Here is a 27,309-nt window from a genome sequence, read left to right on the forward strand (position 1 = left end):
TAAGATTGTTCTTGTTCTTGCTTTGAACTTTCTAAAAAATCTTATTTATATAAGTTTAAGTTTTATTGCGGTTAACCAGAGTAATCTTCTCCTAAAACAAAAAAGCCTCTTCAAAACTAGGCCATAAGATAATGTTTCCAGGAAGCGAAAAACGAAACAGAACGAAAGGAAAACAACTTGGACACTTGGTTGAACTTGGATCTAGATCTAGGTCTAGATAATAAAATAAATAAATCTAGATTTAGATTTTAGATCTACTATCTAGCCTAGTCTAGAAGGCTAAGATTTATCATAGTCTACTATTCATAGTATGAATGAGATTTTGATTTTTTAGAACTACTAAAGTAACTAATAACTACCAGGCTCAGACCAGCCAGGTAATCAGCGGTAATCTCCCACTCAGCTGTTTAGGCACTTAAATGAAAACTGGGCATGCAAATTAAATATTATTATATTAATGTAGGTAAAATCTTAGTTTAGCGTCGTAAATTCCAACGTAGCTAGTAATGTGCGATGAAGGTAACTAATGAATATTTCTTTCATTTGGCCATATTTATGTCATATTTTACATAATATAACAGATAATTGAACAACAAATCATAATCCAAGACCTAACCAGTCATAAATATCCTGGAATAAACTTTAAACTACCCCGTTCGAGACAACAATGAGTAAATACAAGCAGCGGCCATGTTTTAAAAACAATAAATTGTCTATTCGTATGTCTTTTGTGTTGATTTTGTGGTTTAATATGATTGTTTTGTATTGTTTTAATATATGCCGGGGGTCGTCCATAAATGACGTCACACTCGTAGGGGGGAGGGGGGTCCGTAATTTTGTGACGTTGTGTGATGAGGGGGAGGGGTTCAGATGGTGCGACGCGTCACACTTTTGCATTTTAAAAAAGCAATGTTACAAAACGAATTTTAGACGTTATTTTGCGTTTTAAAAAACTGTTTTAATACATTGTAATAACAATTGATTAAAATACTCTATTTTGACAGAGTTCAGACAAGATTTTGGAAAAATATAGCAACTGCAATTTTGAGGGGGGGGGGGGGGGGGTTGTAGGCTGAGGTGTGACGTCATTTTAGGAGGGGGTCTGGCTTTTTGTGACGACGTGTGACGGAGGGGAGGGGGGGGGGGGTAAAAATCGTCAAAAAAAGCGTGACATCATTTATGGATGACCCCCTGTATAGTAATTTTTCTTTTTTTTTAAATATAGTTGACATGAATGACTAATAGACCTTATCAGACTTAATAGTGTGCATCCAAGACCACAACAATTGTTGGGAGGTCGAACTTTTGAACACTTTATTTGCAGTAAGCAAATCAATATTAGATCGCTCATAAATGACGTCGCTCTTAAGATAGTAATGACAGCGTGCATTATTACAGAGCAAACATATGAACATATTGTTTCAGATAGAAATTGTGATTTGTGGTGGGGAGAGGTTGAGTAGAACTCAGCGATGTGATTTTGGAGACGGGTCAGGTTTTTTTTTTCTCGTGAAAACGGGATGGTTGTGGGAGAAAGACCAGCTGTAGAAGTATGACGCGTCATTCATTGGTGATCCATTTTCTCAGTGGGGACGAAAGAACTATTAAGAAGGGTCAAGAAATGTAAAAAGCTTGCCGAGTCGCATTTCTTGAACCCTACCTTTTTCATTCCCCCACTTAGCACATCGTCACCGAGTTAACGCTCGCACGTGACGTCATGTAGCGGTACCACCGACCGTTAGGCTAATTTATAGAAAAAAAACAACAACAAGCACTGCCTTTTTGACGCTTTTGCGACGTTTAGTTTGATTACATAAGTTGGTGTTCATTAAACAGCCCCTAATACATCTATCACTCGTCCATTTAAACGTACGTAGTTATTTCTGCAAGCTTGCTGTCTTGAGACTTTCGGCCCTTTAAAAATGTATTGAGCTCACACCGTATAGAACTAGACTACCCATATTAAGCTCCAAAAGAAGCTTGGTGAAAACAGGATGGCCGTCCCATTTTGTAGCTGCTCTGCACTTTATAAAAACCACAATAAACGATAAGATGACACTTATATTAAAGTAAATTATAGTTCTGAATCTTGATACATTAAAAGTGATATTCGGAAATTAAGAGCCAGACAGTCAACATGATATTTCAATTTAAGTCCAAGAAAATAAATTTCCTCAAACGATGGAACATTACTAAATTTTTGCGCAGTTTAGCGAAATTGAATTTAAGTATTTACGTCATCTTACAAAGCGCGATAGCCTACTGGTGCTCTAACGCGGCCCATGCTAATGGCCGTATTCCTAACGCCCCGCATTAGACACGGCTTATTCGTCGGCAGGCATTTGGTAGCAAGCCTTTTTGACGGGGATAATGTGTTGCGGCCGTTTTGCCAAATGTCTTAAACTAGCAGGCTTGCAACATTTGTGATGATTCGTTTCAAGCAAGGTTTACGTATACTAATGCTTATTTATCGTTATTTTGATTTAACAAAGCATTATAGACGTTCTCCATCAACCATCTAGGTATTTTTCCCAGTTCACCTCTTTCATGAGACCGACACGTCATAAATTGCAAAGCCGCCTGAGTTGACGTCACAAATCTTCACTCACTCCCGTAGCAAATCATATGTGACATCATTTATGGACAACCCCATATCACTCACTTGTGTACTTGATATTGACAATTTGACAACAAAGGATAACCAAAATATGTCTGGCAGGTGGAGACTTGCGATCGACCATAATGACAACACGCACTTAAGGGTTGGACTGGCTCATTGTTTTAGATGATGTTTTACGAGGGAAGCTGGTGGATAATACATTTTGTCTCTCTGTATATATAAATGATGACAAACATTTAATGTTGTCAAAATTATGGTTAGAGATCTTAGATAAGGCAGAGTGAAGCGTAATTTTTTACATTATGACATGTTGTGACATTGACGACAAAAATATGACGGAGGTTGGGGTTTAATTAAGGTAAAGAGAAGTAAAAAAAAATGTCATAAGTTACGATAGAATTACTAGATCTAGATCTAATTGTTGAAAAGAAAAACCTGAAATGAAAATAGTGAACATTCAAATAATAAGAAAAAACTCACAACAATTTAGTAATAGTAAGATCAAATAAACATTAGTAAAAAAAAAACATGATTTAATACATGGATACAAGTTGCATCTCACAATGCTTCTAGAATTAATAAAGTTGTTTGTTAGGAAATTCACATTTTAAAATAATGCTTTGTAATACGGACTATACAACAAGACGATCATATTTAAATACATTTTCATATGAATAGAAATGAAAGGGAAGCTACTCTCAATAACATTTTCTTAAGATGGCTGCTGTTTTTAATAGCAAATTTACTATCTCGAACAGGGTTGATAAAAATTAATTTCAGGATATTTAAATTGATTTAACCATCAATGGTGATCTATTATTCAATTATCTATAATACTTTATCAAATTATACGAAAATATACTCATATTTAATGACATATTCATTAATTCACTCTCTCCTACATTACTAGTTTTGGCCGAATTTACGACGCTAAACTAAGATTTTACCTTAATGTAAATATATTAAAAATAATATTAGGGTAATCTATCGTTTTAGGTACGTAAATTCACCCGAGACCAGTAATGTGAAAAACAGGTGACTCCTTAAATCTTATTTATGTTTTGAAAAATACAAAAATGTTTCCCTGTTTTTAAACAGTTGAATTAAAACTTATCAGTACTAAATGAAAACTAGCGATGTACCGCCGGCCTAATACCGCGTTTACACTTGCGACATGTATACTATACATTTCTAGGAAAAAAAACTTCGCAATAAGTGAGTAGGCTCCCCTATTATCATAGGCCCTATACTATAGCGAAGTTTTTTTTTCTAGACATGTATAGTATACATGTCGCAAGTGTAAACGCGGTATAAGAAATAAACCATTTTTTTTACAAGGGGCAGTGTCCGCTGCAATTTTCTAAAACAATTCATGATGTTTCAGGTTTATTTTTAAACTTTTCAAACAATTAAAACTAGATCATAGTAGACCTACAATCTTTATTTTGTGTCAAAGCCTAATATGATGTAGATCTAGTTTATTTTTCAATTTAAAAAACTCAAAATAGTCTGGTTACAATTTAGATATTTAAATACAAAAATGTATGACTGCCTGCAATCTCTGTCCATTATGAAAAACTAGCGTGCCCGTCGCTGCACTTTTCCGCCAGGATATAAGAAAGTCTGACAAAATATATAAGAAGGGTTTCAGCAATGCGTTACCAATCCTATATTCTTAGATTTGAGACTTAGTTTTTCTAAAACTGAGTTATTTAAATGTAAACAATGCCTGCGCCTGGATCATACTTATAGGGGCACATTTGGAAATTACATTATTCAGAGGTCTAAACAAAGCTTAACATTTTTATAGAAGTGAAAAATTAAAATTGGATATTTAGTACAAAAAGTACTTAATTAGTTAAAATCAAGCATTTTGATAATGCCAAAAAGTTAAGAAAAGTTACGTTAGTACTGATTCACACTGTGCTGTTATTTGATAATCAGTTTTGAAATTTTTTTTGAATTAAGTATTTATATCTTCACTAATTTTATTTTGACTGTGGTATAAACAGAAAATGTCAATGGACGCTAAAGAAGTCAAATCATGTTTAAAAGGTGCATTAGAAGCTATACGGGAATCAGACTTCAAGGAAGCTTTAAAGCATTGCAAGGTATGTAATGGATGATGCCAAGTTTGACATGTTTTTATTTTTTATTGTCCCATAATGGCATCCAGAAAGATCCCCAAAAAAACTTAAGCCTGAAAAAAATTCAGAAATTTATAAAGAGCCAACAACCAGAAAATTGATCTGTCCAAAATTAGGGCTTCCAACTGCAATAAAAAATGTTTGTTGGGTGAATTTCTATTAAAAAATAAAAAGTATTGTAAATTTTTCTATTTCCAAATGGGTTGTTATTATATTTCATATATTAATTTTAATATGTACAATTTCTCCAGTCATAGACCTTAATTATAATTTACTTAAGATTTATTTATTATTTTCCAGTTTGTGGTTAATAACAGAATAATGCTTACATATTAAAAATTTAAACAAAAAGGCAGTTTTTACTTTCTCGTATATATGAAGTATAGAGAAAGTCTTGTAATCATGCAAAAAAAAAATTGACGTTTTTACACCTCCCTGAGTTGGAAAAACCTAGTTTTGCAATCTTGTCCGTATGTCTGTGTGTGTGTGTGTGTGTGTGTGTGTCCGTGTGTAAACACGATAACTTGAGTACCGTTACAGCTAGGTTGATGAAATTTCATATATATATATCAAAATTGTAGATCCGTATCAACTTTTGAGCGATTTCCGATAACCGGAAATGGAACTTTTTCTACTTTCAATTTTTCAAAAGCCTATAACTTGAGTACCATTTCAGATAGATAAATGAAATTTCACATGTAATTAAAAGATCTAAATCTCTGCGTTCTTTCAAATTTTGAGTAATGTCCGTTGACCAGAAGTAGTAATTTTGCTATTTCCGATTTCTCAAAAAGCACATGTGAATTTATAAAGTACTAATAATATTCCACACTATTATACACATTCTGTTTTGCGTTCACTTGGTGTGCAATTCTTTTTTCTACACGATTCAACTCTATTTTAAAAAGTTTAAGTAATTAAAAATCATGTCTATTTCCCGAGTTGCCATCCCCTGTTGTTTTATATAAGAATATTTGAGAAAATTTAGGGGAGATCACTCCCGGTTAATTTTTTTTACCAATTCAAATATTATATGTAGTCGTTCTTCAGACAGGATTTTTGTTTTGTATTTTCCTAATAAAAGTTTTAAACACAACTTCATAGGCAGTCTTAGCAGTTGACAAAGAAAATTATAATGCCTTGGTTTTTATGGGAAAAGCTGCAGAGGGCTTGCAGCAGCCAGACCAAGGTTTAAAAGCTTATCGAAGAGCAGCAGAAAACCAACCTGACCAGCTGTTGGCATGGCAAGTAAGTTAAGTTTTTTACTTATTATATGAACATATCTGCATACATTTTCTTGCTTATCTCTATGTCACGTGATTAAACAAAATAGCATGTTGTCGCAAGTTGAAAACTTTAGAATAAATTTTCACACTACTCCATTATCCAGGGTTTGGCAAGTATTGTGGATAAAAACCCAGAGTTGATGGCACCAGAGGAAATTATTACTACCTATCAGAAACTTCTCAATATGAGTTCTAGGTAACTTAGATTTTGTTTTTACCAAATATCAGTTTTTGAAAATTAAAAAAAAAAAATTATTCTGAACAAGAGTTTCATAATTGTTTTTTATTACCATCTATACCAAATGTTTCAGTTATTTATTTTATTTTTTCAAACTGAATTTGTAGCCATATTTATCAATAAGTGTGTATGATAAATATGTACATTCACTTGTATATTCTTTTCAGTGATGTAAAAAAACAGATTCTCTACTGTCACAAACTTGCAGATCTCTATATAAAAATAAATGATACACAAAAGGTAACATCATCTATGAATTTTTACATTCTTTTAAACAGAATCATATGAAAAAAATTGTAATAGACTGAATTAAAAACTTAAATTTCTCTGAATGTATTCCATAAAATTTGACCCACATGTTATTTTAAAATGTTTTTTTTTCATAAGGAAATATTACAAAGAAAGGAAATCTTTAAATTTCACTTTTTTTTTGTTAAGGCACTTCAAACCCTGGTTGAGCTTTTAGAGCTAGAAAAAGAAAGTGAAGGGCGGATGAGTTCTTATAATTCTGTAATTAACATTCTCTCTCCAATGGCTCCACACCTTTCCAAAGAACATCTTGACCTGGTAAGAAATAAATAATTGTTAATTTACTAATATTCAGTTTAAAAATTACAAATACTATTATTTATGTGACATATTTTATTATGTTTTGAGTGTATTTTCAGTAAAGTATATTTGATGAACTTGACAGCTTTTAAAATATTCCAGCACTCATCTGCTATTAAACTTATAACATATGTATTTCTAAACTCTGTAGTATGAAGAAGCTTTAACTGAAATTCTTCAAAGCTCTGTTTCCTTAAGTCCAGTGGACCAAACTGGTTTTGTTGAGAAACTTCTTTTGTTAACATCTCAGGTAAATGATCATAGAATAATTCTTTATTTGATGATGGTAAATAAGAGGACTCAAGTTAATACGATGATATATCTATAAATGCACTAAAAAATAAAATTAACAAGACCTTTTTTTTTGTATGTTCAGCAAAAACCCATCTTTGTACTCTCTGTTTTCAGATAAGTGTTTACAAGGTGCCAGCATTAGCTGCAAGTCTAAAGGAGAAATTTCCCCTGGCACCAGCACCAACTGAGTACATACTTAGACATCACCTTGACAGTAACATTGGTCTGTAACTTTTCATCACAGATATGTCATGACACACATAAAACCTTTTTTATTTTTTACTGCTAAATGTTTGCTGAGTCATTACTGTATTTTGATTTATTGTTTTTGGTGAATATTTAAGTTACTCCTATCTTTAGGTAATGGCAGCATCTCATCTGAAACTTGCACTACAGTTAAAGAGCTCATGGCTGATCTCTCCAAGTTAAAACCAGACTCAAACATAATTCTCATTGCACAAGGCTTCACAGCATTTGTTGAGAAACAGTTTGACCAAGCATTAGCTTTACTTGAAGGTAAATTTTAGAGTTACTTGTAATAGTAGAAATATGTTTTAATTCAGTCACAATTGAAAAATTGATATTTTCAAAGTATCTATATATATAATTCTCTTCTTCGAGCCGTTAGAAAACAAGCTGCAAACGCTCTCCCTACCTCCCCACCCCTACATGGTTTTAGTGGGGGGGGGGGAGGAGGGGGGAGGGAAGGAAGGGGGGGGGGTTATGGTCCTTAACGAGCTACTTATAGTGTTTTAAAGAAATATTTTCAGTTTCAGCGTTGGTACTGTCGAATTCACAAATTATGAATTATTGAAAATTAGAAACAACTAAATAGCGGCGTATGTTATGCCGCGGGCCGGCTCGTTTTACATAAAATCTCATGAGTGTCCTCTTAATTTAGAACCACAACTTTGTATTCAAATACTTAAATAACTAAAAGCTACTTTTCTTTTCCGTGAAAGTTGATTAGTGTGACATGCCAACACCAACTCAATTTTCTTGTTTTGACTGTGCTCAGTAGAATCTCAAAGGGATCAATTGCATTAGTGATCCTGTCTGTATCCTTCTTCATACCCAGCAACTAATTCAGCCTCAACATTTGTGTTCAGTAGTGACAAATTCAGCCTCAACATTTGTGTTCAGTAGTGACAAATTCAGCCTCAACATTTGTGTTCGGTAGTGACAAATTCAGCCTCAACATTTGTGTTCAGTAGTGACAAATTCAGCCTCAACATTTGTGTTCAGTAGTGACAAGTTCAGCCTCAACATTTGTGTTCAGTAGTGACAAATTCAGCCTCAACATTTGTGTTTACTATTGACAAGTTCAGTCTGTCAGTGTTTGTGTTTACTATTGACAAGTTCAGTCTGTCAGTGTTTGTGTTTACTATTGACAAGTTCAGTCTGTCAGTGTTTGTGTTTACTATTGACAAGTTCAGTCTGTCAGTGTTTGTGTTTACTATTGACAAGTTCAGTCTGTCAGTGTTTGTGTTTACTATTGACAAGTTCAGTCTGTCAGTGTTTGTGTTTACTATTGACAAGTTCAGTCTGTCAGTGTTTGTGTTTACTATTGACAAGTTCAGTCTGTCAGTGTTTGTGTTTACTATTGACAAGTATAGTCTGTAAGTGTTTGTGTTTACTATTGACAAGTTCCGTCTGTCAGTGTTTGTGTTTACTATTGACAAGTTCAGTCTGTCAGTGTTTGTGTTTACTATTGACAAGTTTAGTCTGTCAGTGTTTGTGTTTACTATTGACAAGTTCAGTCTGTCAGTGTTTGTGTTTACTATTGACAAGTACAACCTGTCAATTTATGTGTGAATACATACTTGGAAAGTTAAATCCATTTTGTATTAAATATACACTTAATTTAATGTTAGATATTTTAAAAAAAATGTAAGTGCTTAGTTTATATCAGCAATCTAAATTGACAGCTGCTTCTGTCTATGATGAAGTGAGTGGCCTGTACTATTTAAGTCGGACATATTTGGAACTTCACAAGAATTCTCAGTGTCTTGGGACTAGCATCAAAGGTAGTTTTGAACATCCTAACACTTTCTACCTAACTTAAAATATTAACTTGCAGCTATTAAGTCAGAAGAACTAAAATAATTTGATTTTTCTAATGAAGCATCTTAAAAAAGTCAGCATATTTCCAGGTCTAGCAAAGCTCAACTCCAAGTGTCTGCTGTGTGCCTCTTGTGATCATGTGATGAACATGTTCAAGCTAGTCCAGGCTGAAGCGCTGAGGGAAATTAGCACACCAGAATCACAAGAACAAGCTCTTACACTGCTGGAAGAGGTAACATGATTTTTTTTCCCTATCATTAGCCACATAGTGGTGACATGATTTTGTCTTTGATTTTGCCTTGTCAAAAGATTTTACTCACTAGATTTTGGGTGTTGTGCTTGTCTTTCACTTGGCCACTAACAAGGCAGCTGTAATAAAAAAAACTCACTAGATTTTGCAGCATTGGGTAGATGATTTTTTAAACCCTACTTTGAAACTGGCTTGGCCATATTGTTTAGATTGATCTTGACATCAAATGTTTTATTTTTATTCTATTGTATTTATTTTGTTTTTATTGCTTTTACCATAATCATATTTTTGTTTGTTAAGTTTTACGTTTAAATTATTAGCTTTCAGAAAAAATACCCCTTGAATCATTCCTCATCAAAGCCTACATATACCTTGATCAAGGAGAACTTGCTGAAGCAGAGGTATTTTTAGTCTATAGGCTGAATCTCATTTTTTCTAAATTAATCTAAACGAGCCGACCCGCGGCATATCATATGCCGCTATTTAGTTGTTTTTTCTACTTTTCAGTAATTCATAATTTGTGAATTCGACAGTACCAATGCTGCCACTGAAAATATTTGCTTAAAAACACTACCCCCCCCCCCCCCACGTGAAAGCAGCCTCCTCTTAGTTACCTCCTCTAAGTTTAAAATCGTTTCAAATTAAATTTTCTGCCCATAATAACCGTCACCAAACCCGTCTCTATGATTGTAAAATGTAAACAGCGTGACCACAGCTCACCAGACAATGTGGGGGTGGGGGTGGTAAGTGATAATGATAGAGAGAAAGAGAGGGGACTGCAAGGAGGCGCTTGCAGCTTGTTTTCTAACGGCTCCCAGAAGAGAATTATATATATAGATGATAGCCATAAAAATAATTAAAAATGTACTATAGTCCAGATATCTTGAAAACACAGACTTCTTCTTAATGTCAATAGTATGTTGCCTCATGTTGATACACATTTGTGCACTTACCTCAAAGAATACAGATAAAAATACATTTTATAAGCTTATGAAATTGATTATGTACAGATTTGTGTGAGATACCTTCCACAAGAGCCAGTTTCAGTTCAAACACTGAATGCCATGATTTTGATGCATAAAAAAGATTATGTTTCCGCTTTGAAAATGTAAGTCTCTGGTCCAACCAAATTTTAGTGTTTGTGATAATAAATGTTCCTCTCTAGACTAGAAAGTATTATTTGTAATATTTAAATGTTTCTAGACTAGAAAGTATTATTTGTGATATTTAAATGTCTCTCTCCAGACTAGAAAGTATTGTTAACAATGATCCAACAGACTTTAGGGCAACATTAAAACTTGGACAACTTTTTTGGGAAATGCGTCTAAGAACAGATATTGACAATGTGAAGCAAAAATGTTTTGCTTATCTTTTAAAGGTATTTACTAATTCTTATTTTTAAATTAAGCTTTAATAGGCCTACAATTACTACAAAAAACTAACTTAAATTTTTGCAATTTTTCCAATTTATTTTTCATAGCCTTGCAGCCACAGTCTCAATTCTTTTAAATGTACTTAAAAAATTTCTTGTTTATATAGCAGTCTGCTTTATAAAAAGAAACAAAATTCTTGAAAAAAAACAAACTCCTTGCTTGCTTAGTTACGGAAAATATTTTTAAGTAGGGCCTATATATTTATGAATGAAATTTAAAAAAATGATGAAACCAGATTTTTATAGAATATCTGTTTATAGGCTGCTAAACTGGATCCCAACTACTACGAAAGTTTTTTATACTTAGGATTCTACTATAAAGAAAACCAGGATGATGTGTAAGTCATTAATTGATGTTAGTGTTCTTTTCATTACTGAAATGTTATTTTTTATTGAATAAATCTAATACTTTAAAATTTTCAAACAGAATAAAGTATTGAATAACTAATTTCAGTAAAGCAAGAAAGTGTTTCCAAAAAGCTTATGATCTTAACCACAACTCAGAGTTAGCGGCTTGTGCTCTTGTTGACAGCCTGGTTCAAGCTGGGGATGATGTAAGTTCTCTCCCTGTTTGTTGCTATAGATGAGCTCATTCCAGGCTGTCTACTCAAGGCTGTTTAAGTCAGGTCATGGTGGGTGAGTCAGGGCTAAGTCAAGGCTGTTTAAGTCAGGTCATGATGGGTGATTCAGGGCTAAGTCAAGGCTGTTTAAGTCAGGTCATGATGGGTGAGTCAGGGCTGAGTCAAGGCTGTTTAAGTCAGGTCATGATGGGTGAGTCAGGGCTGAGTCAAGGCTGTTTAAGTCAGGTCATGATGGGTGAGTCAGGGCTGAGTCAAGGCTGTTTAAGTCAGGTCATGATGGGTGAGTCAGGGCTGAGTCAAGGCTGTTTAAGTCAGGTCATGATGGGTGAGTCAGGGCTAAGTCAAGGCTGTTTAAGTCAGGTCATGGTGGGTGATTCAGGGCTAAGTCAAGGCTGTTTAAGTCAGGTCATGATGGGTGAGTCAGGGCTGAGTCAAGGCTGTTTAAGTCAGGTCATGGTGGGGGAGTCAAGTCAGAGTCAAGATTGACTGTCAAGTCAATACATTATTATTGAGCTTCAGAGTGTAATAAACAGTTTGTTTAAGAAACTAGTTTCCACACAATCCAGTAATTATTAATTTGTGTCTATTACAGGCCCAGAGCTTAAAAATTCTGGAGACAACTACATCACAGGCAGCAGCTGGGTGGTAAGTCAACGATTGATCACTAATTAAAAAAAGCCAAAAAAAAACTGAGGGATCTTCATTCATCTATGACTGTAACTCTGTATCTCTATGTATTTATCTATATATAATCTATATAGACATATATAAGCGGCCAGGTAGTTATCATTCCATCTTTTTGTCCTTCTGTCATCTGTACAGCAACTTTGTCTTTGTTGGCGTGGTGGTGAAGGTGCACATATTTATGCATGGGGAGGTGTCTCAGGGTATTTCTATTACTGTAGCGAAGCAGGGTTACTATTTATAAAAATATCTATTTTCTATCTATATATGTAAATATATATATATATATATATATATATATATATATATATATATATATATATATATATATATATATATATATATATACACATATATACACATATATATAAAGCCTATATAATTTATATAAATAAAAACTCTATCAAATTTTACAGTGCAAAATGGGCTTGGCTGCGCTTGGGGTTGTATCAAATAAAACATGAAAATCCAAGCAAGGCTATAATGTCTCTCCAGTCAGCACTTAGGGCAGATCCAAATGATAAGTAAGTTTATTGCACATGCAACTAAAGGGTTTAATCCTATAATCCCATATAATTCCTGTCTGACATGTTTTTCCTTGTCATCAGCCATGTGTGGGAGTGCTTAGCTGAGGCTTATTTACAGCGGGGGAGTCTGACTGCTGCTCTTAAAGCTTTTGCTAAATCTTCTGAGGTTAGAACTCACAGTTTCATAACATTTTTTTAAAGTAACTCTTGGATTAATTTATCAAATACAGTGAAAATAATTTAACACAAAAGTGATCCAATCAAAATATTTTTCTAAAAGCATACAACAATTACACTTACCAAACTGACATTTACTAAAATACATCAGATAAGAAACACTATTAAACATTTTGTAAATATATATGTATATATGTTTGTAAACTAAACAATAATATAAAAGATATATTTATTAAAAAAAAATATTTATAAGCTATATAAATCAAATAAATAATTTAATGTTTTTATAAACGCAATTTAAAACTGCTGTTGCTGTAATACTATATTGTTAACTAGAAATAATTTGTGGTATTCAGTGATTATTTTTTAGGATACAAACTCATTATTGTCTATGACTTTTTTCCTTCCATTTTAGCTGGATACAAACTCATTGTATAGTCTGTACAAGTACGTATGATTAACATATATATTGTTGTTTTAAATAATCAGATTCAAGTTTCAATTATTGCGAATCAATATACATGTTTGATACATTAATGTCTATTTAAGACTAAAAAGAAACTGAATAGTAGTTAACATTTCTTGTTTTCTTTTAATCAAAATGTGCTAAACTAAATTAGAGATTAAATCTTGAAGATTGCACTTGTTTTTAGAATTGCTAACATTAAACATCTCCTGGGATCTCTGTCTGAAGCTGTTGAGGAATATAAAGAGATCTTGAAAAAATCCCCTAATTATATTCCTGTATTAAAAGGTAAAAGCTGTCATTTTTTTAAGCTTTGTTCTGAGTGTTACAGCTGCTCTTTACTCTATGCTGATATGTTCTACAATATAAAATAAATACATTTTAAAACAAAATAACTGAAAGGATTATCTGCAAAATGTACTGTTTGTATCACCCAAATTATTAATAAAAATTAAAACTGGGGTACTTTAAAACTGTTGATTGATGACTGTGCATAACTTTTTATCAAAGGAGTAGCTGAAAGTTTAATCCATCTGGGTAAAAAAAACCTGGACAGCTGCTTAGATGGACTTGCCCAGGATCATTTTGAGGAGGCCATTCTGTATTTGACAAAGTAGGTTTCACCTGGATGGTTACAATAAGCAATAAATAGATTACTTTTTGTTTATCTTTACAATTCACACAAATAATTCTACTTTAAACTTTAGTTTATTAGGCCTACTTAGAAATAAAAGAAATAGATCAAAATACTTGATGAGAGTTAACTTCAAATGGCCACATGTATAAACTTTTTCAATAAATTTTAAGTGACCATGTTTATAAAAATATTTTAACAGAGCTGCTGGTCAAAGACCAGACATGTCTTGTCTGTGGAAGTTGTTGGGAGATGCTTGTACACAAGTTGTTTCACTAGCTTCAGATACTTACAGGTGACAAAAGTTGTGTTATTAGCTTAAGGGCATGGGCTGGTAATGAATACCCAATTAGCCAAAATTCTTATTTATAAACCTATTGCCATCATATCCAGCATACAGTTATAACTCAAATTTTCGGCTGTTTTTTTAATTATTAGGCTCAAAAACTCCAAAAAAATACCTTGCTAGTATTATAGATTTTTTTTCTTGTATTGCCCAGTGTACCAGTAAAGCTGTTAGGTAAAGTGACCTCTGACCTGGAAGTAAGAACTGTCAACAAAATGGAGCTTTTGAAAATCGGTGCTAGGTTTGAAATATTTGCCTTTCTTAATGCTACATTAGGCATAGATTGATGGTACTGTAGCAGTTTTATTCTCACATTTACTAATCTAGACATTTCGTCCCATTTCCACTAATCTAGATATTTCGTCCCATCTCCACTAATCTAGACATTTCCTCCCATCTCCACTAATCTAGACATTTCCTCCCATCTCCACTAATCTAGACATTTCATTCCATCTCCACTAATCTAGACATTTCCTCCCATCTCCACTAATCTAGACATTTTCTCCCATCTCCACTAATCTAGACATTTTCTCCCATCTCCACTAATCTAGACATTTCCTCCCATCTCCACTAATCTAGACATTTCCTCCCATCTCCACTAATCTAGATCTTTCCTACCATCTCCACTAATCTAGATATTTCCTTCCATCTCCACTAATCTAGACATTTCGTCCCATCTCCACTAATCTAGACATTTCCTCCCATCTCCACTAATCTAGACATTTTCTCCCATCTCCATTAATCTAGACATTTTCTCCCATCTCCATTAATCTAGACATTTCCTCCCATCTCCATTAATCTAGACATTTCCTCCCATCTCCACTAATCTAGACATTTCCTCCCATCTCCACTAATCTAGACATTTTCTCCCATCTCCACTAATCTAGACATTTCGTCCCATCTCCACTAATCTAGACATTTTCTCCCATCTCCACTAATCTAGACATTTCCTCCCATCTCCACTAATCTAGACATTTCCTCCCATCTCCACTAATCTAGATATTTCCTCCCATCTCCACTAATCTAGACATTTCCTCCCATCTCCACTAATCTAGACATTTCGTCCCATCTCCACTAATCTAGACATTTCCTCCCATCTCCACTAATCTAGACATTTCCTACCATCTCCACTAATCTAGACATTTCCTCCCATCTCCACTAATCTAGATCTTTCCTCTGGTTAGGTGCTATAGTCAGGCAGTGAAGATTCTACCAGAGAGTGGAGCCCTGTGGCATGATTTAAGCATCAGCTTGTACCACCAAAGCCAGTTATTGTTGAGCCTGGACTCTGTCGCTGAAGGTCTCCAATTGCTAGAAAAAAGTTGTCAGGCAGTCAAGAAGGCATTAGTGTTAGAGCCCAACAACTGGAGGCACTGGAATGCTCTAGGAGTTATTGCATGTTGCTCTGGTCAGTAATTATATTATAACAGATGTTTGGCTCATTGCTTGCTCTACTTTTTCCTGTATCTTTTGCCTACATTCTTTTCTAGCTTTCACCATTTCCTTCCATGGAATGGGGGAGGCCCTATGTTCCATAAGGAGCAAAGAGGACTAAGTCAAGTCTTTTGTAGCTTTTAAGGAGGGGAGGTGAAGGGTATACCAAAATTTCAATACTAAAAAAATAGGAACTGTAATTGTACGAGCTGACCCGTGACATAGCATATGCATTATTTAGTTGTTTTATTTTCTATTTTTCAGTAATTCATAATTTAATTCGACACTACCAATGCTGCGACTAAAAATATTTTGCTTTAGAACACTATCAGTAGCTCATGAAGGACGATTATCCTCACCCTCACTTTCCACTCCCCCCTGTGAAAACAGTCGTCCATGACGGCAGTTTGCAGACGACAATGAAAACATCAAGCAGAACTTGTTATTACCTCCCCCTAGTTTAAAAATTAAATTATCTGCCGCTAATAGCCGTCACTAATTAGACCCGGCTCTACAATTGTAAACAGCTCACCAGACTGGTGTGGTTGGGGTGGTAGCGATATGGCCTGTTGAGCATGCCTGGAGAGCGAGGGATGGGCTTGGGCGGCGTGTGTATACGTGGTGTTCCGCATGGTCCCTGCATGAAGAGAATTATATATATATATATTTTATTTGTACATTTTATTCATATTATCTTATTAAATTGTAACTGACCTCTTCAGTATATTTATTTTTTAGCTGAACAGAAGCCAGCCCTAGCTCAACACTGCTTTATCAAATCTATTGAATGTGAATCATCAGTAAGTTTAATTTGTAGCTCAAAGCAGAATATTCTTTATAGGGTAGTTCATTTGATCAGAACTGGATTGGGATTTTTACACTTGTAAAATATAAATGACACTCTCATTTCTTCTGACGCTAAAGTATGTATGATGTAGTGACTTTTTTTTATATCTCTAGTCTCTTATATATATATATATATATATATATATATATATATATATATATATATATATATATATATATATATATATATATATATATATTTATATATATATATATATATATATTTATATATATATATATATATATATATATATTTACTTTTTTTTTCCTACCTTATATAAAGAATAATGATTATTGTCCGTATTATTTGACAAAGATATTTCCTTTTTTTTAACAGAATGTCACAGCGTGGACCAACCTTGGAGTTTTTTACCTAGCTAACAGTGAAATCCAGGTCAATGCTTACACAATGTGACACTTGTATTTTTAGGCAGATATAAGTTTAAAAAACAAACAAACACCTTTTTAATCTATATATGTTCAAATGTGTAGTTATTTGATTGCAGGTTCAGTCAATTAGTAAGGGTTTATTTTTTATTTCCAGCTAGCCCACAATGCATTCAAAGCTGCTCAGAGTATTGACCCTACCTACATGGCATGTTGGGTTGGCCAGGTAATCTTTGCAGATGGGAAATTCAACCTTATGCAATTGGTCAACGTACAAATACATTTATGTGCTTTATTAATTTATTTCATCAAAAGCATTTACTAAACAACACATAGTGCAGCACTCTTTGTTTTTTTTTACAACTTTTTTTCTCTTTGCTAGTTTTTAAAATATTTTTGTTCCATTTTCACTTAAGGCATTAATTGGTGAGTTTTTCTATGTTCTGTATTTACTGAAGGCATTAATTTCTGAGTTTTTCTATGTTCTGTATTTACTGAAGGCATCAATTTCTGAGTATTTCTATGTTCTGTATTTACTGAAGGCATTAATTGGTGAGTTTTTCTATGTTCTGTATTTACTGAAAGCATTAATTTCTGAGTTTTTCTATGCTCTTTATTTACTGAAGGCATTAATTGCTGAGATTGTTGGCCATGAAGAAGCTATGGATCTCTTCAGACACACAACAGAGCTAGGCTTCCATGTGAGGTTTTAAACACATTCAAAATTTTTAAAATCAAAGTTTTTGTGCTTTTTACTTTTGAAATGACATGTATGCATTTATGAATAACCAGATGGTCAATTCTAAGAACAATGTAGGTTGAATAATTTCTCATGTCTTCTATAGCTTGAAAGTGCCATTGGCTATGGTCAGTGGGTGTTGGATGTACTTGGTGATGTAACTAAGAGAGAGACCAGTTTCTTTCACTTCTGCATTCAGCAGATGGCAGCCCTACCTGCAGCATGTGATGCATTAACTAGATATACCTGTATGTTTTATTTGTATGTTGAATTTAGGTTAGATATCCAGTATGTTTTGCTAATATGTTAATTATAACACTAATAACCCTCCTAGTATATGGTCCACTGACCTGTGGTACTTTAACTACACTCCCAGCATTTGGTCCACTGACCTGTGGTACTTTAACTACACTCCCAGCATTTGGTCCACTGACCTGTGGTACTTTAACTACACTCCCAGCATTTGGTCCACTGACCTGTGGTACTTTAACTACACTCCCAGCATTTGGTCCACTGACCTGTGGTACTTTAACTACACTCCCAGCATTTGGTCCACTGACCTGTGGTACTTTAACTACACTCCCAGCATTTGGTCCACTGACCTGTGGTACTTTAACTACACTCCCAGCATTTGGTCCACTGACCTGTGGTACTTTAACTACACTCCCAGCATTTGGTCCACTGACCTGTGGTACTTTAACTACACTCCCAGCATTTGGTCCACTGACCTGTGGTACTTTAACTACACTCCCAGCATTTGGTCCACTGACCTGTGGTACTTTAACTAAACTCCCAGCATTTGGTCCACTGACCTGTGGTACTTTAACTACACTCCCAGTATTTGGCCCAGTGGACCAAATGCTGGGAGTGTAGCTACTTTTGCTTGTTATTTATCCAGCATTAACTACTTTTGCTAGTTATTTATCCAGCATTAGCTACTTGTAAATTTTAAAAACTAATTGGTGGATAGCCGGTCAATTGTTTTTTCAGGTCGTATCAAAACTGATCCAGTTGCATTGAACATGTTGGGACTATTGTATGAGCATCAAAATCTTTTGCAGTCTGCTGTCAATGCCTTTAGAGAGTAAGGTTTTTATGATCCTTTTTATTTTAGCACTGTTGTTTCAAAAGAGAAAAATACAATTGTTTCTTTTCGTCTTTAATGAGTAAGGTTTTTATGATCCTGTTTATTTTAGCACTGTTGTTTAAAAAGGAAAATATCATTGTTTCTTTTTCCCCAGGGCAGTTAAATTACTTGATATTGATGACCCATTGAACCACTCAGTCAGTGTAAAACTTAACCTAGCTCGACTTCTGTGGTAAGTTTAAAGATTTTATTACATTAAAGGTAGTTAAACACTACTGGCATCTGACAAGTGATGGTGCAGATACAGTAGAACAAATCACTTGTAAGACAAGATTCAAACCCTAGTCCTTTCAGTCACCTTATATTTCTTTCTTTAAAAATAATGTTGAGTGCTATTTAGACAAGAATCTTATAGACAAAATTATTTTATGTAATACAACCTAACCATTGTTTATCTATTTAAAAATGTCACTGAAATTATTTTTATCTCAAGCAAACAAGGTAAAAGTGAGGAATCTGTGTCCCTCTTCAAGTCTTGTGATTTATCTTCCAATGTTGAACAAACTTGCCAGTTGGGGCTTGCTTTATTCAAGTGTCATCAATTTTCTGAAAGCTACAGGGGTAAGTGGTAATGTATTGTAAAACTACTGGGGTAAGTGGTAATGTATTGTAAAGCTACAGGGGTAAGGGGTAATGTATTGTAAAGCTACTGGGGTAAGTGGTTATGTATTGTAAAGCTACTGGGGTAAGTGGTAATGTATTGTAAAACTACTGGGGTAAGTGGTTATGTATTGTAAAGCTACAGGGGTAAGTGGTAATGTATTGTAAAACTACTGGGGTAAGTGGTAATGTATTGTAAAACTACTGTGGTAAGTGGTAATGTTTTTAGTAACATTTTTAGAATTTAAAAAAAAAAATCTTCAATAATATAATGAATAAATCCATCCAAATTTTGCATATTTTAATTTATCTACCCATATGATTGTTGCTTTTATCTCATGTACATCTATAAAATCTTTAGAATGCTGTATTAAAAAAAAAATCTTTGTTTCCATAACGACATGTCTGTTACAGTTTATAAAGATGCATTGAGTATGTCAGAGGGCACAGCATACAAGTCAGAGATTTGTACTGCACTTGGAATGTTAGCTTACATCCAGGGGGATACTGCTGATGCTAAAGCTAAACTCTTTGATGGGTAGGCTGCTCACTGGCAGTGTGGTTCTGTTACATTTCTCTATCTTACCTTTATTATAGAAGGTTATCCTGGTGACTTACTGTTTTATCCCAGTGTCTGTTTTATCTTATTTACAAACTGTTTTATCCCATTGACTGACTGTTTTATTTTATTTACTGTCTGTTTTATCTCAGTGACTGACTGTTTTATCTCAGTGACTGTTTTATTTCAGTGATTGTTTTATCACATTGACTGACTGTTTTATCACATTGACTGTCTGATCTATCTCAGTGACTGTTTTATTTCAGTGATTGTTTTATCACATTGACTGACTGTTTTATCACATTGACTGACTGTTTTATCACATTGACTGACTGTTTTATCACATTGACTGTCTGATCTATCTCAGTGACTGTTTTATTTCAGTGACTGTTTTATCACATTGACTGACTGTTTTATCACATTGACTGACTGTTTTATCACATTGACTGTCTGATCTATCTCAGTGACTGTTTTATTTCAGTGACTGTTTTATCACATTGACTGATTGTTTTATTTTATTTACTGTCTGTTTTATCTCTGTGACTGACTGTTTTATCTCAGTGACTGATTTTTCAAATCTTGTCAAACTGCAGGTTTCAAACCTCTGCGCCATCTCCCCATGTCCTACTTGCTGTCAGTGCCCTGGGTTTGCTGCAGCAAGATATGACTCTAGCTTCAGCTGGACAACAGGAACTCTTCAATAGGGAGGACCAAACAAAGTTTACAAGGGACATCACTCTCTTACAACTTTACACTTACTTATTAGAGGTAAATTCTAATTGACTGATTTAGCTCACAGAGTTCATGTTGTTCAGTGAGAATAGAGCTTGTAAGTCTCGGTCTCTCTTACTTAAACTTTGAAATCTCGTTAGTCAGGGAGAGATAAATTTTGGAACTAAATTAATTTTTGTGATCATGATTCACAATAATAACAAAAAAACATGGCAACTATTTGTTACTCAGCATACTAGGCCTCACTTCAAGATTGTAAAATATAAAGTGTACACACATTGCATAATTGTGAAAATTTACTGATAATAAAATCAAATTAAGTACTGGTAGGCCAAGACTATTTTAATAATATTGTATTAATATTGTAACGATATTTAGGACAACTTTTTACAGATTTGAATCAATTATAACAATCTTACGCTTCTTTAAAAAACCACACACAATTTTTTTTACTTAGGCTATATCTTTCTTAAAGCTAGCAACTTGTAGTCTATCATTATCATTGATTAGAATTTTAAATAACTTAACATAGTGGAAGTAACATATTACCCATTTAATAAATATATTCACATTTGATTTGAAAAATACCATCTGGCAAGTACAAAAATGATAACTTGGTGACCTACTTACAAGCCCAATTTTGACATTATGGTAGCTAAGACATTAATTGTTTGTTTCAAAATAATTTCACTTTTCTAATGATATTTTGTGTGGTCAATAGGGTCATGTGGACAAGGCCATTGAATGGCTGCAAGAATTGGAACAAGGCAAGCCAGAACTATGGCCCCTGTGGGAAGGTTTTGTCTCATATTTTGCTGAACAAAAAGATTTCTCTCATCTCATATCTGTTGTGGATCATCTATGCCAGGTTTATTATGGAGGTTCAGAGCTGACTTTGAAAGAAAATACCAAACCCATTCATGTACGTTCACCATACATATTATAGTTATCACACCTAGAGGATGCTTAATGGGCAGCTTGTTCTTGACTTATGTTTATAAATTATTTGTTAAGTCGTATGTGACAGCTTGATCTTGACTTATGTTTTTAAGTTATTTGTTAAGTCGTATGTGACAGCTTGCTCTTGACTTATGTTTATAAATTATTTGTTAAGTCGTATGTGACAGCTTGCTCTTGACTTATGTTTTTAAGTTATTTGTTAAGTCGTATGTGACAGCTTGCTCTTGACTTATATTTATAAAATATTTGTTAAGTCGTATGTGACAGCTTGACTTTTCTGATGTTTAGAGCCAAGAAACTCTCCTGGGTTTGGTGCAGCTGTTGCATGGTCACCATCACAGGCAAGTCAGAAGAAAAAATGCTTTGGTAACAGCTCAAAAGGCTTTCCATACTAATCCAGGTCAGGACTTTTTTTATTTTTTGTTATTATTTTACGTTGATTTTAAAATATAAATATAAAAAATATGTATCTAATTATGAGAGGTATATTCCCCATTTATTTTAGGCTCCAGAACTTCTTTGATGACTTTAGTCTGTGCCCTTCATGCTGAAGGTGCCATTGGTACAGCATTGACAGGCAGCAAGCAGATGTTTAGGTGGGAACAAAGTATCCTCGGGTCACTGTTAGATACAGGTCAGTTGACTGTTAGATACAGGTCAGTTGACAGATACAGGTCAGTTGACTGTTAGATACAGGTCAGTTGACTGTTAGATACAGGTCAGTTGACAGATACAGGTCAGTTGACTGTTAGATACAGGTCAGTTGACTGTTAGATACAGGTCAGTTGACTGTTAGATACAGGTCAGTTGACTGTTAGATACAGGTCAGTTGACTGTTAGATACAGGTCAGTTGACTGTTAGATACAGGTCAGTTGATTTGTTGGTTGTTTTAGGTGATCTGTCTGAGGAACTTGAAGTCTGGTGCCTTCAACTGTTGGTAGTTTGTTGTATTGAAGCAGCTGATGAGGCTCTTCTAAACTTGACTTTGTCAAGACTTGAGAAGAAACAATCACTGGTAACTATAAGCTTAACCTGATCTGTTTGCTATGTCAGTTTTTTCACTGGTAACTTCAGTCACCAGAACCTGATCTTAAAAAGTTAAATTTATAAAGTCACTGTGTTCAAATTGTGGAGTTGAGAATGAAAATATTTTCCCACCCTACAGGCTGTAGAATTTCTCAAGTCTATCAAGGCCTTTCTGTCACAAGAGGCAGATGTGAACCCTTCTGGCAAACTCCCTCTTTTGGTTGGTATTTCAGACTTGCTCACATTTCTTTACAGAATCAATGTACTGGGGTTAAAGTGTAACAAAATGTATGGTAGCTATGTGAGTCTGCTAGTCTTGAGATGCCATTTAATTAGCTGTAATGTTGATAGTATGGTGAAGTTTTTCTTGAATGTGATGGGAGTCTTCAGGTCTTGTTACTTTTATCATTCATAAGTAAGTTATTGTTAACAGTAGGCCTACATTTTAGTATTATTGTTAACTTTTATTCCTGACCAGTTCTGATTAAGAAACACTACTATGCTAGTTGTACCAATAAGTGTATTTATATCCCCCACAAACCCCAATACAAAGCTTCATTTTTTCAACAGGTGAGCTGTGCCTTGAGCTATCAAAGTCAAAACTTTGAAAATGCGACACAAATTTTAAAACACCAATCTCATGATAACAAGTAAGATAAGGCCCACGAAATATTTTAAAATTGTATAGTTTTGGTTCTTTGTTTCCTGGTTTGTTTAGAGTAACTTTTTTCCAAAATACATTTACAAATCTTCTTAAAATGTTGTTATTTAGCCTGTTAATCCTGAGGAATTTATTAGAAAGAAAAATACAAATGGCTTACCATGGTTTAAAGGTAAGTAATTTCTTTCTAATGTCCCTCAACATTTAGTTTTAAGTCAGTTTTTAATATTTTCTCTTTGGAAAGGCTTTAATTCACTTGTAAGATATGGCAAATGTAACCAAAATGTTTTTAAGTTAATTGCTTCTATTACAACTTTATTCAAACATAACATTACGTTTAAATTAGATAGAAAAAATGAATTTTGAAGAACTTTGACTTGTTTTTCTAAAATCAATTAAACAACACAATATTAAGCTAATGTTTTAAGACATTTGACCTTTTTTCTAGGATCAATTGAACAATGCAATATTAAGCCAAAGTATTGATGAAGCTATCGAGACGCTGAAAACCAATGACATAAAGTCAACAATAGCATTAGTGTTTGAGGGTTTGAGAGCTGAGGGAATCAATGACAAAAGGTAAATAGTTGAAGTCTAGGGGTTTAATGATGATCACTTGTTTGTTACAGTGTATCATTACATTTGATTCGTAGATGTGTCATCCAGTTTTTATTTTTCTACAGGAGAGCCAAACATTTGTTTGCTACAGCATTAGACCATTTAGATGTTGACAAGGAAATTGGTTATTGTAGCTCCTTCATCAGACAAAGGCTGCTGGCAAACTTGGCTGACTCAGCTCAAGACAAGAGCCTCAGGGCTGTAAGTGGTGACACACTTTGTAGGTTTTATAGTGGTGACACATTTTGTAGGTTTTGTAGTGGTGACACATTTTGTAGGTTTTATAGTGGTGACACACTTTGTAGGTTTTATAGTGGTGACACATTGTGTAGGTTTTATAGTGGTGACACATTTTGTAGGTTTTATAGTGGTGACTCATTTTGTAGGTTTTATAGTGGTGACTCATTTTGTAGGTTTTATAGTAATGACACATTTTGTAGGTTTTGTAGTGGTGACACATTTTGTAGGTTTTATAGTGGTGACTCATTTTGTAGTTTTATAGTGGTGACACATTTTGTAGTTTTATAGTGGGTACACATTTTGTAGGTTTTATAGTGGTGACACATTTTGTAGGTTTTATAGTGGTGACTCATTTTGTAGGTTTTATAGTGGTGACTCATTTTGTAGTTTTATTGTGGTGACACACTTTGTAGGTTTTATAGTGGGTACACATTTTGTAGGTTTTATAGTGGTGACACACTTTGTAGGTTTTATAGTGGTGACACATTTTGTAGGTTTTATAGTGGTGACACATTGTGTAGGTTTTATAGTGGTGACACATTTTGTAGGTTTTATAGTGGTGACTCATTTTGTAGGTTTTATAGTGGTGACTCATTTTGTAGGTTTTATAGTAATGACACATTTTGTAGGTTTTGTAGTGGTGACACATTTTGTAGGTTTTATAGTGGTGACTCATTTTGTAGTTTTATAGTGGGTACACATTTTGTAGGTTTTATAGTGGTGACACATTTTGTAGTTTTATAGTGGGTACACATTTTGTAGGTTTTATAGTGGTGACTCATTTTGTAGTTTTATTGTGGTGACACACTTTGTAGGTTTTATAGTGGGTACACATTTTGTAGGTTTTATAGTGGGTACACATTTTGTAGGTTTTATAGTGACAACACATTTCAGTAGTTTTTATATGCACATAGTGGCAACACATTTTTTAGGTATTTTAGTGGCGACTGGATGTAAGTTTTAGAAGCTTATAATAATTTTAGTACTGTATGTAAGTATTAGCTTTTATAACTGGATGTAATTTGTTCACCATTGAAAACTGCAGGCTCTTCTGGATGATGCTAGAACCAAGGGAGACACAACAACTCTAACTATGTTTGATGAGCTGGTCAGCAAATAGTTTTTGCTCTAAATGTACCATTTAAAATGTTTATTGAATAAAATATTTTAAAGTTTTGTTTGAATTTGTTTATTTTTGATAAAATTTGTAAGTGTTAACGAGAATACTATACTAACTTCTTCTTTTGTATCCCTTTCATACCCAAGACACATGGGGCATATGAAGTAGAGTTCATCTGATTCATTGACCTCGGCATATGAAGGATAGTGTGGTCAGCACTATGCCCAGCCGCCTTTGTTTTCCTAACGTAAGTTAGGTACCCATTAGAGTTGGTTGGACTCCGAGACTGTCGCCTGCTTTGAACTCGAGATTCGGATTAGCAGTCTAGCTCTGTACCGCTGAGGTCAGGAAATACATAAAAACTACAGGATTGATACAAAATTCGTAGTAGCAAACAATGCGAATATTGTTAAAGGGAAACAACCGAATAAAATAATTGCATGATAATTTACAAGGTTACTTCCCTTAGATATAAAAATTGCAAAATATTTATATATTGTTTAGTAAATTATATATCATCCAGTTGTTACTTTTTTTCAAAGGGCTTTGTCACTGTCTGCAGCAATTGTGCTTAACTGTTCTTTCATAATCTATATGTTCCTAGTATTCTGTTTCCTTCATTGTTGGTACAATCAAACCAAAACATACAACATATCTAGACTAGCAAAAATGAAACAAAACTCAAAATGTATAAGTTTTAATTTTTGTTTAAAAAATTGTATAAACACCATTGAAACAAATATAATAAAATAATAAACGATAAAAATGTCACTTAACCAAACAATAATACTGTTGAATATAGTATACATCGAAGTCATTCTTAACTTTAAGAATAGAGTGATCATTGTTTTATAAATAATATGACGGTTTAAGTACAAATTAAAATACCATGCAAAACCAGGTTTTTATGTAAAACTATATTAAGTATTTGTTCCAATAGGCTTGATTGTAAAAAAAGAATACAACTGTCAATTATGAAGAACTCTCTTAGTGCATGAATTTTTGTCAAATAAATATACCATGCAAGAAAAAATGTTAATAATTTGTTTGGTTTCTGCTAAAATAATTCCCCATTCCAATTTATTCTGTATTTATATTTATAGATTATATAACTTTTTACATAAAAATGAAAAGCAGAACGTGAAAAAATTACCAACATCGGCCAGCGATGGTCATAATGTAGCAGTTTAGATGAGTTGTACACAAGCTGACAAGCTAAATGACACTCACTGTTTCCCTTCCATAGAGCACAAGATCTAACATTTAAGACAAAACTCTTATTTGTAATTATTTATTAGCCAAGTTACCAGGCTTTCTAGATACAGAAAAGCAAATAATAAATGTGTTGTGATGTAACACCATTCATAAAGACCAAGGTGAGATAACTCACACATCAAGACCAAGGTGAGATAACTCACACATCAAGACCGAGGTGAGATAACTCACACATCAAAACCAAGGTGAGATAACTCACACATCAAGACCGAGGTGAGATAACTCATACAGTTTAGCAACCACATGGAAGAGAAAGCTTATGAGCATTTAACCTTTTTAAAGAGAAAGAAATGAGTAGACAAACCCGTAATTTAGTTGATGTATGAAATGACTAAACATGATTCAAATCATAATGACACTAAGTATATGTCATGCTAAGATTGCTTTCATAACTGTTAGCTTAAGCTCTTAGTTCAATATAAAATGTGTTTACAATACGATGTGTGGTCCTCTACCCCAATAGTTTCTCATAAAGCTAGATCTAGAGAATTCTGACTAGAAATAAATGCGACTGCACTGTACATTTAAAGAAAGCTAAAATATGCTTTTTCTCCTTGCACACAGGTGGGAAGGTGACTCAAGCAAAGGGGAATTAAGTGCATTTAAAAA

The 27,309-nt window shown here is 33.8% G+C and overlaps 1 protein-coding gene across 3 annotated transcripts; it reads left to right on the forward strand.

The window, feature by feature from the left end:
* The first annotated feature begins 134 nt into the window (after nucleotides 1-134).
* On the forward strand, nucleotides 135-25,481 carry LOC131957737 (superkiller complex protein 3). Of its 3 annotated transcripts, none has more exons than XM_059322488.1 (45): nucleotides 135-308; nucleotides 4,633-4,731; nucleotides 5,872-6,015; nucleotides 6,158-6,249; nucleotides 6,459-6,531; nucleotides 6,730-6,858; nucleotides 7,052-7,150; nucleotides 7,309-7,417; nucleotides 7,555-7,710; nucleotides 9,123-9,221; nucleotides 9,348-9,490; nucleotides 9,829-9,909; nucleotides 10,519-10,616; nucleotides 10,754-10,886; nucleotides 11,202-11,278; nucleotides 11,395-11,494; nucleotides 12,114-12,166; nucleotides 12,622-12,729; nucleotides 12,814-12,898; nucleotides 13,325-13,356; nucleotides 13,563-13,663; nucleotides 13,886-13,988; nucleotides 14,212-14,304; nucleotides 14,510-14,596; nucleotides 15,540-15,763; nucleotides 16,528-16,589; nucleotides 16,973-17,029; nucleotides 17,180-17,248; nucleotides 17,649-17,723; nucleotides 17,868-18,009; nucleotides 18,752-18,845; nucleotides 19,003-19,080; nucleotides 19,342-19,469; nucleotides 19,923-20,046; nucleotides 20,661-20,835; nucleotides 21,521-21,721; nucleotides 22,048-22,159; nucleotides 22,265-22,393; nucleotides 22,654-22,775; nucleotides 22,926-23,006; nucleotides 23,357-23,436; nucleotides 23,559-23,619; nucleotides 23,896-24,026; nucleotides 24,131-24,266; nucleotides 25,351-25,481. In XM_059322488.1, exons 2-45 carry the CDS (start codon nucleotides 4,636-4,638, stop codon nucleotides 25,423-25,425), a joined length of 4,647 nt encoding a protein of 1,548 aa, XP_059178471.1. In that variant the 5' UTR covers nucleotides 135-308; nucleotides 4,633-4,635; the 3' UTR covers nucleotides 25,426-25,481. The 3 variants fall into 3 exon arrangements, with proteins under 3 accessions (XP_059178471.1, XP_059178472.1, XP_059178470.1); XM_059322489.1 differs by lacking the exon at nucleotides 135-308 and adding an exon at nucleotides 344-370 and having other exon boundaries at nucleotides 4,630-4,731; XM_059322487.1 differs by lacking the exon at nucleotides 135-308 and adding an exon at nucleotides 3,981-4,004.
* Nucleotides 25,482-27,309: the final 1,828 nt, after the last annotated feature.

Source organism: Physella acuta, unplaced genomic scaffold (assembly GCF_028476545.2).
Source record: "Physella acuta isolate Inbredline_101_S28 unplaced genomic scaffold, ASM2847654v3 ptg001261l, whole genome shotgun sequence".
Taxonomy (NCBI): Eukaryota; Metazoa; Mollusca; class Gastropoda; family Physidae; genus Physella; species Physella acuta.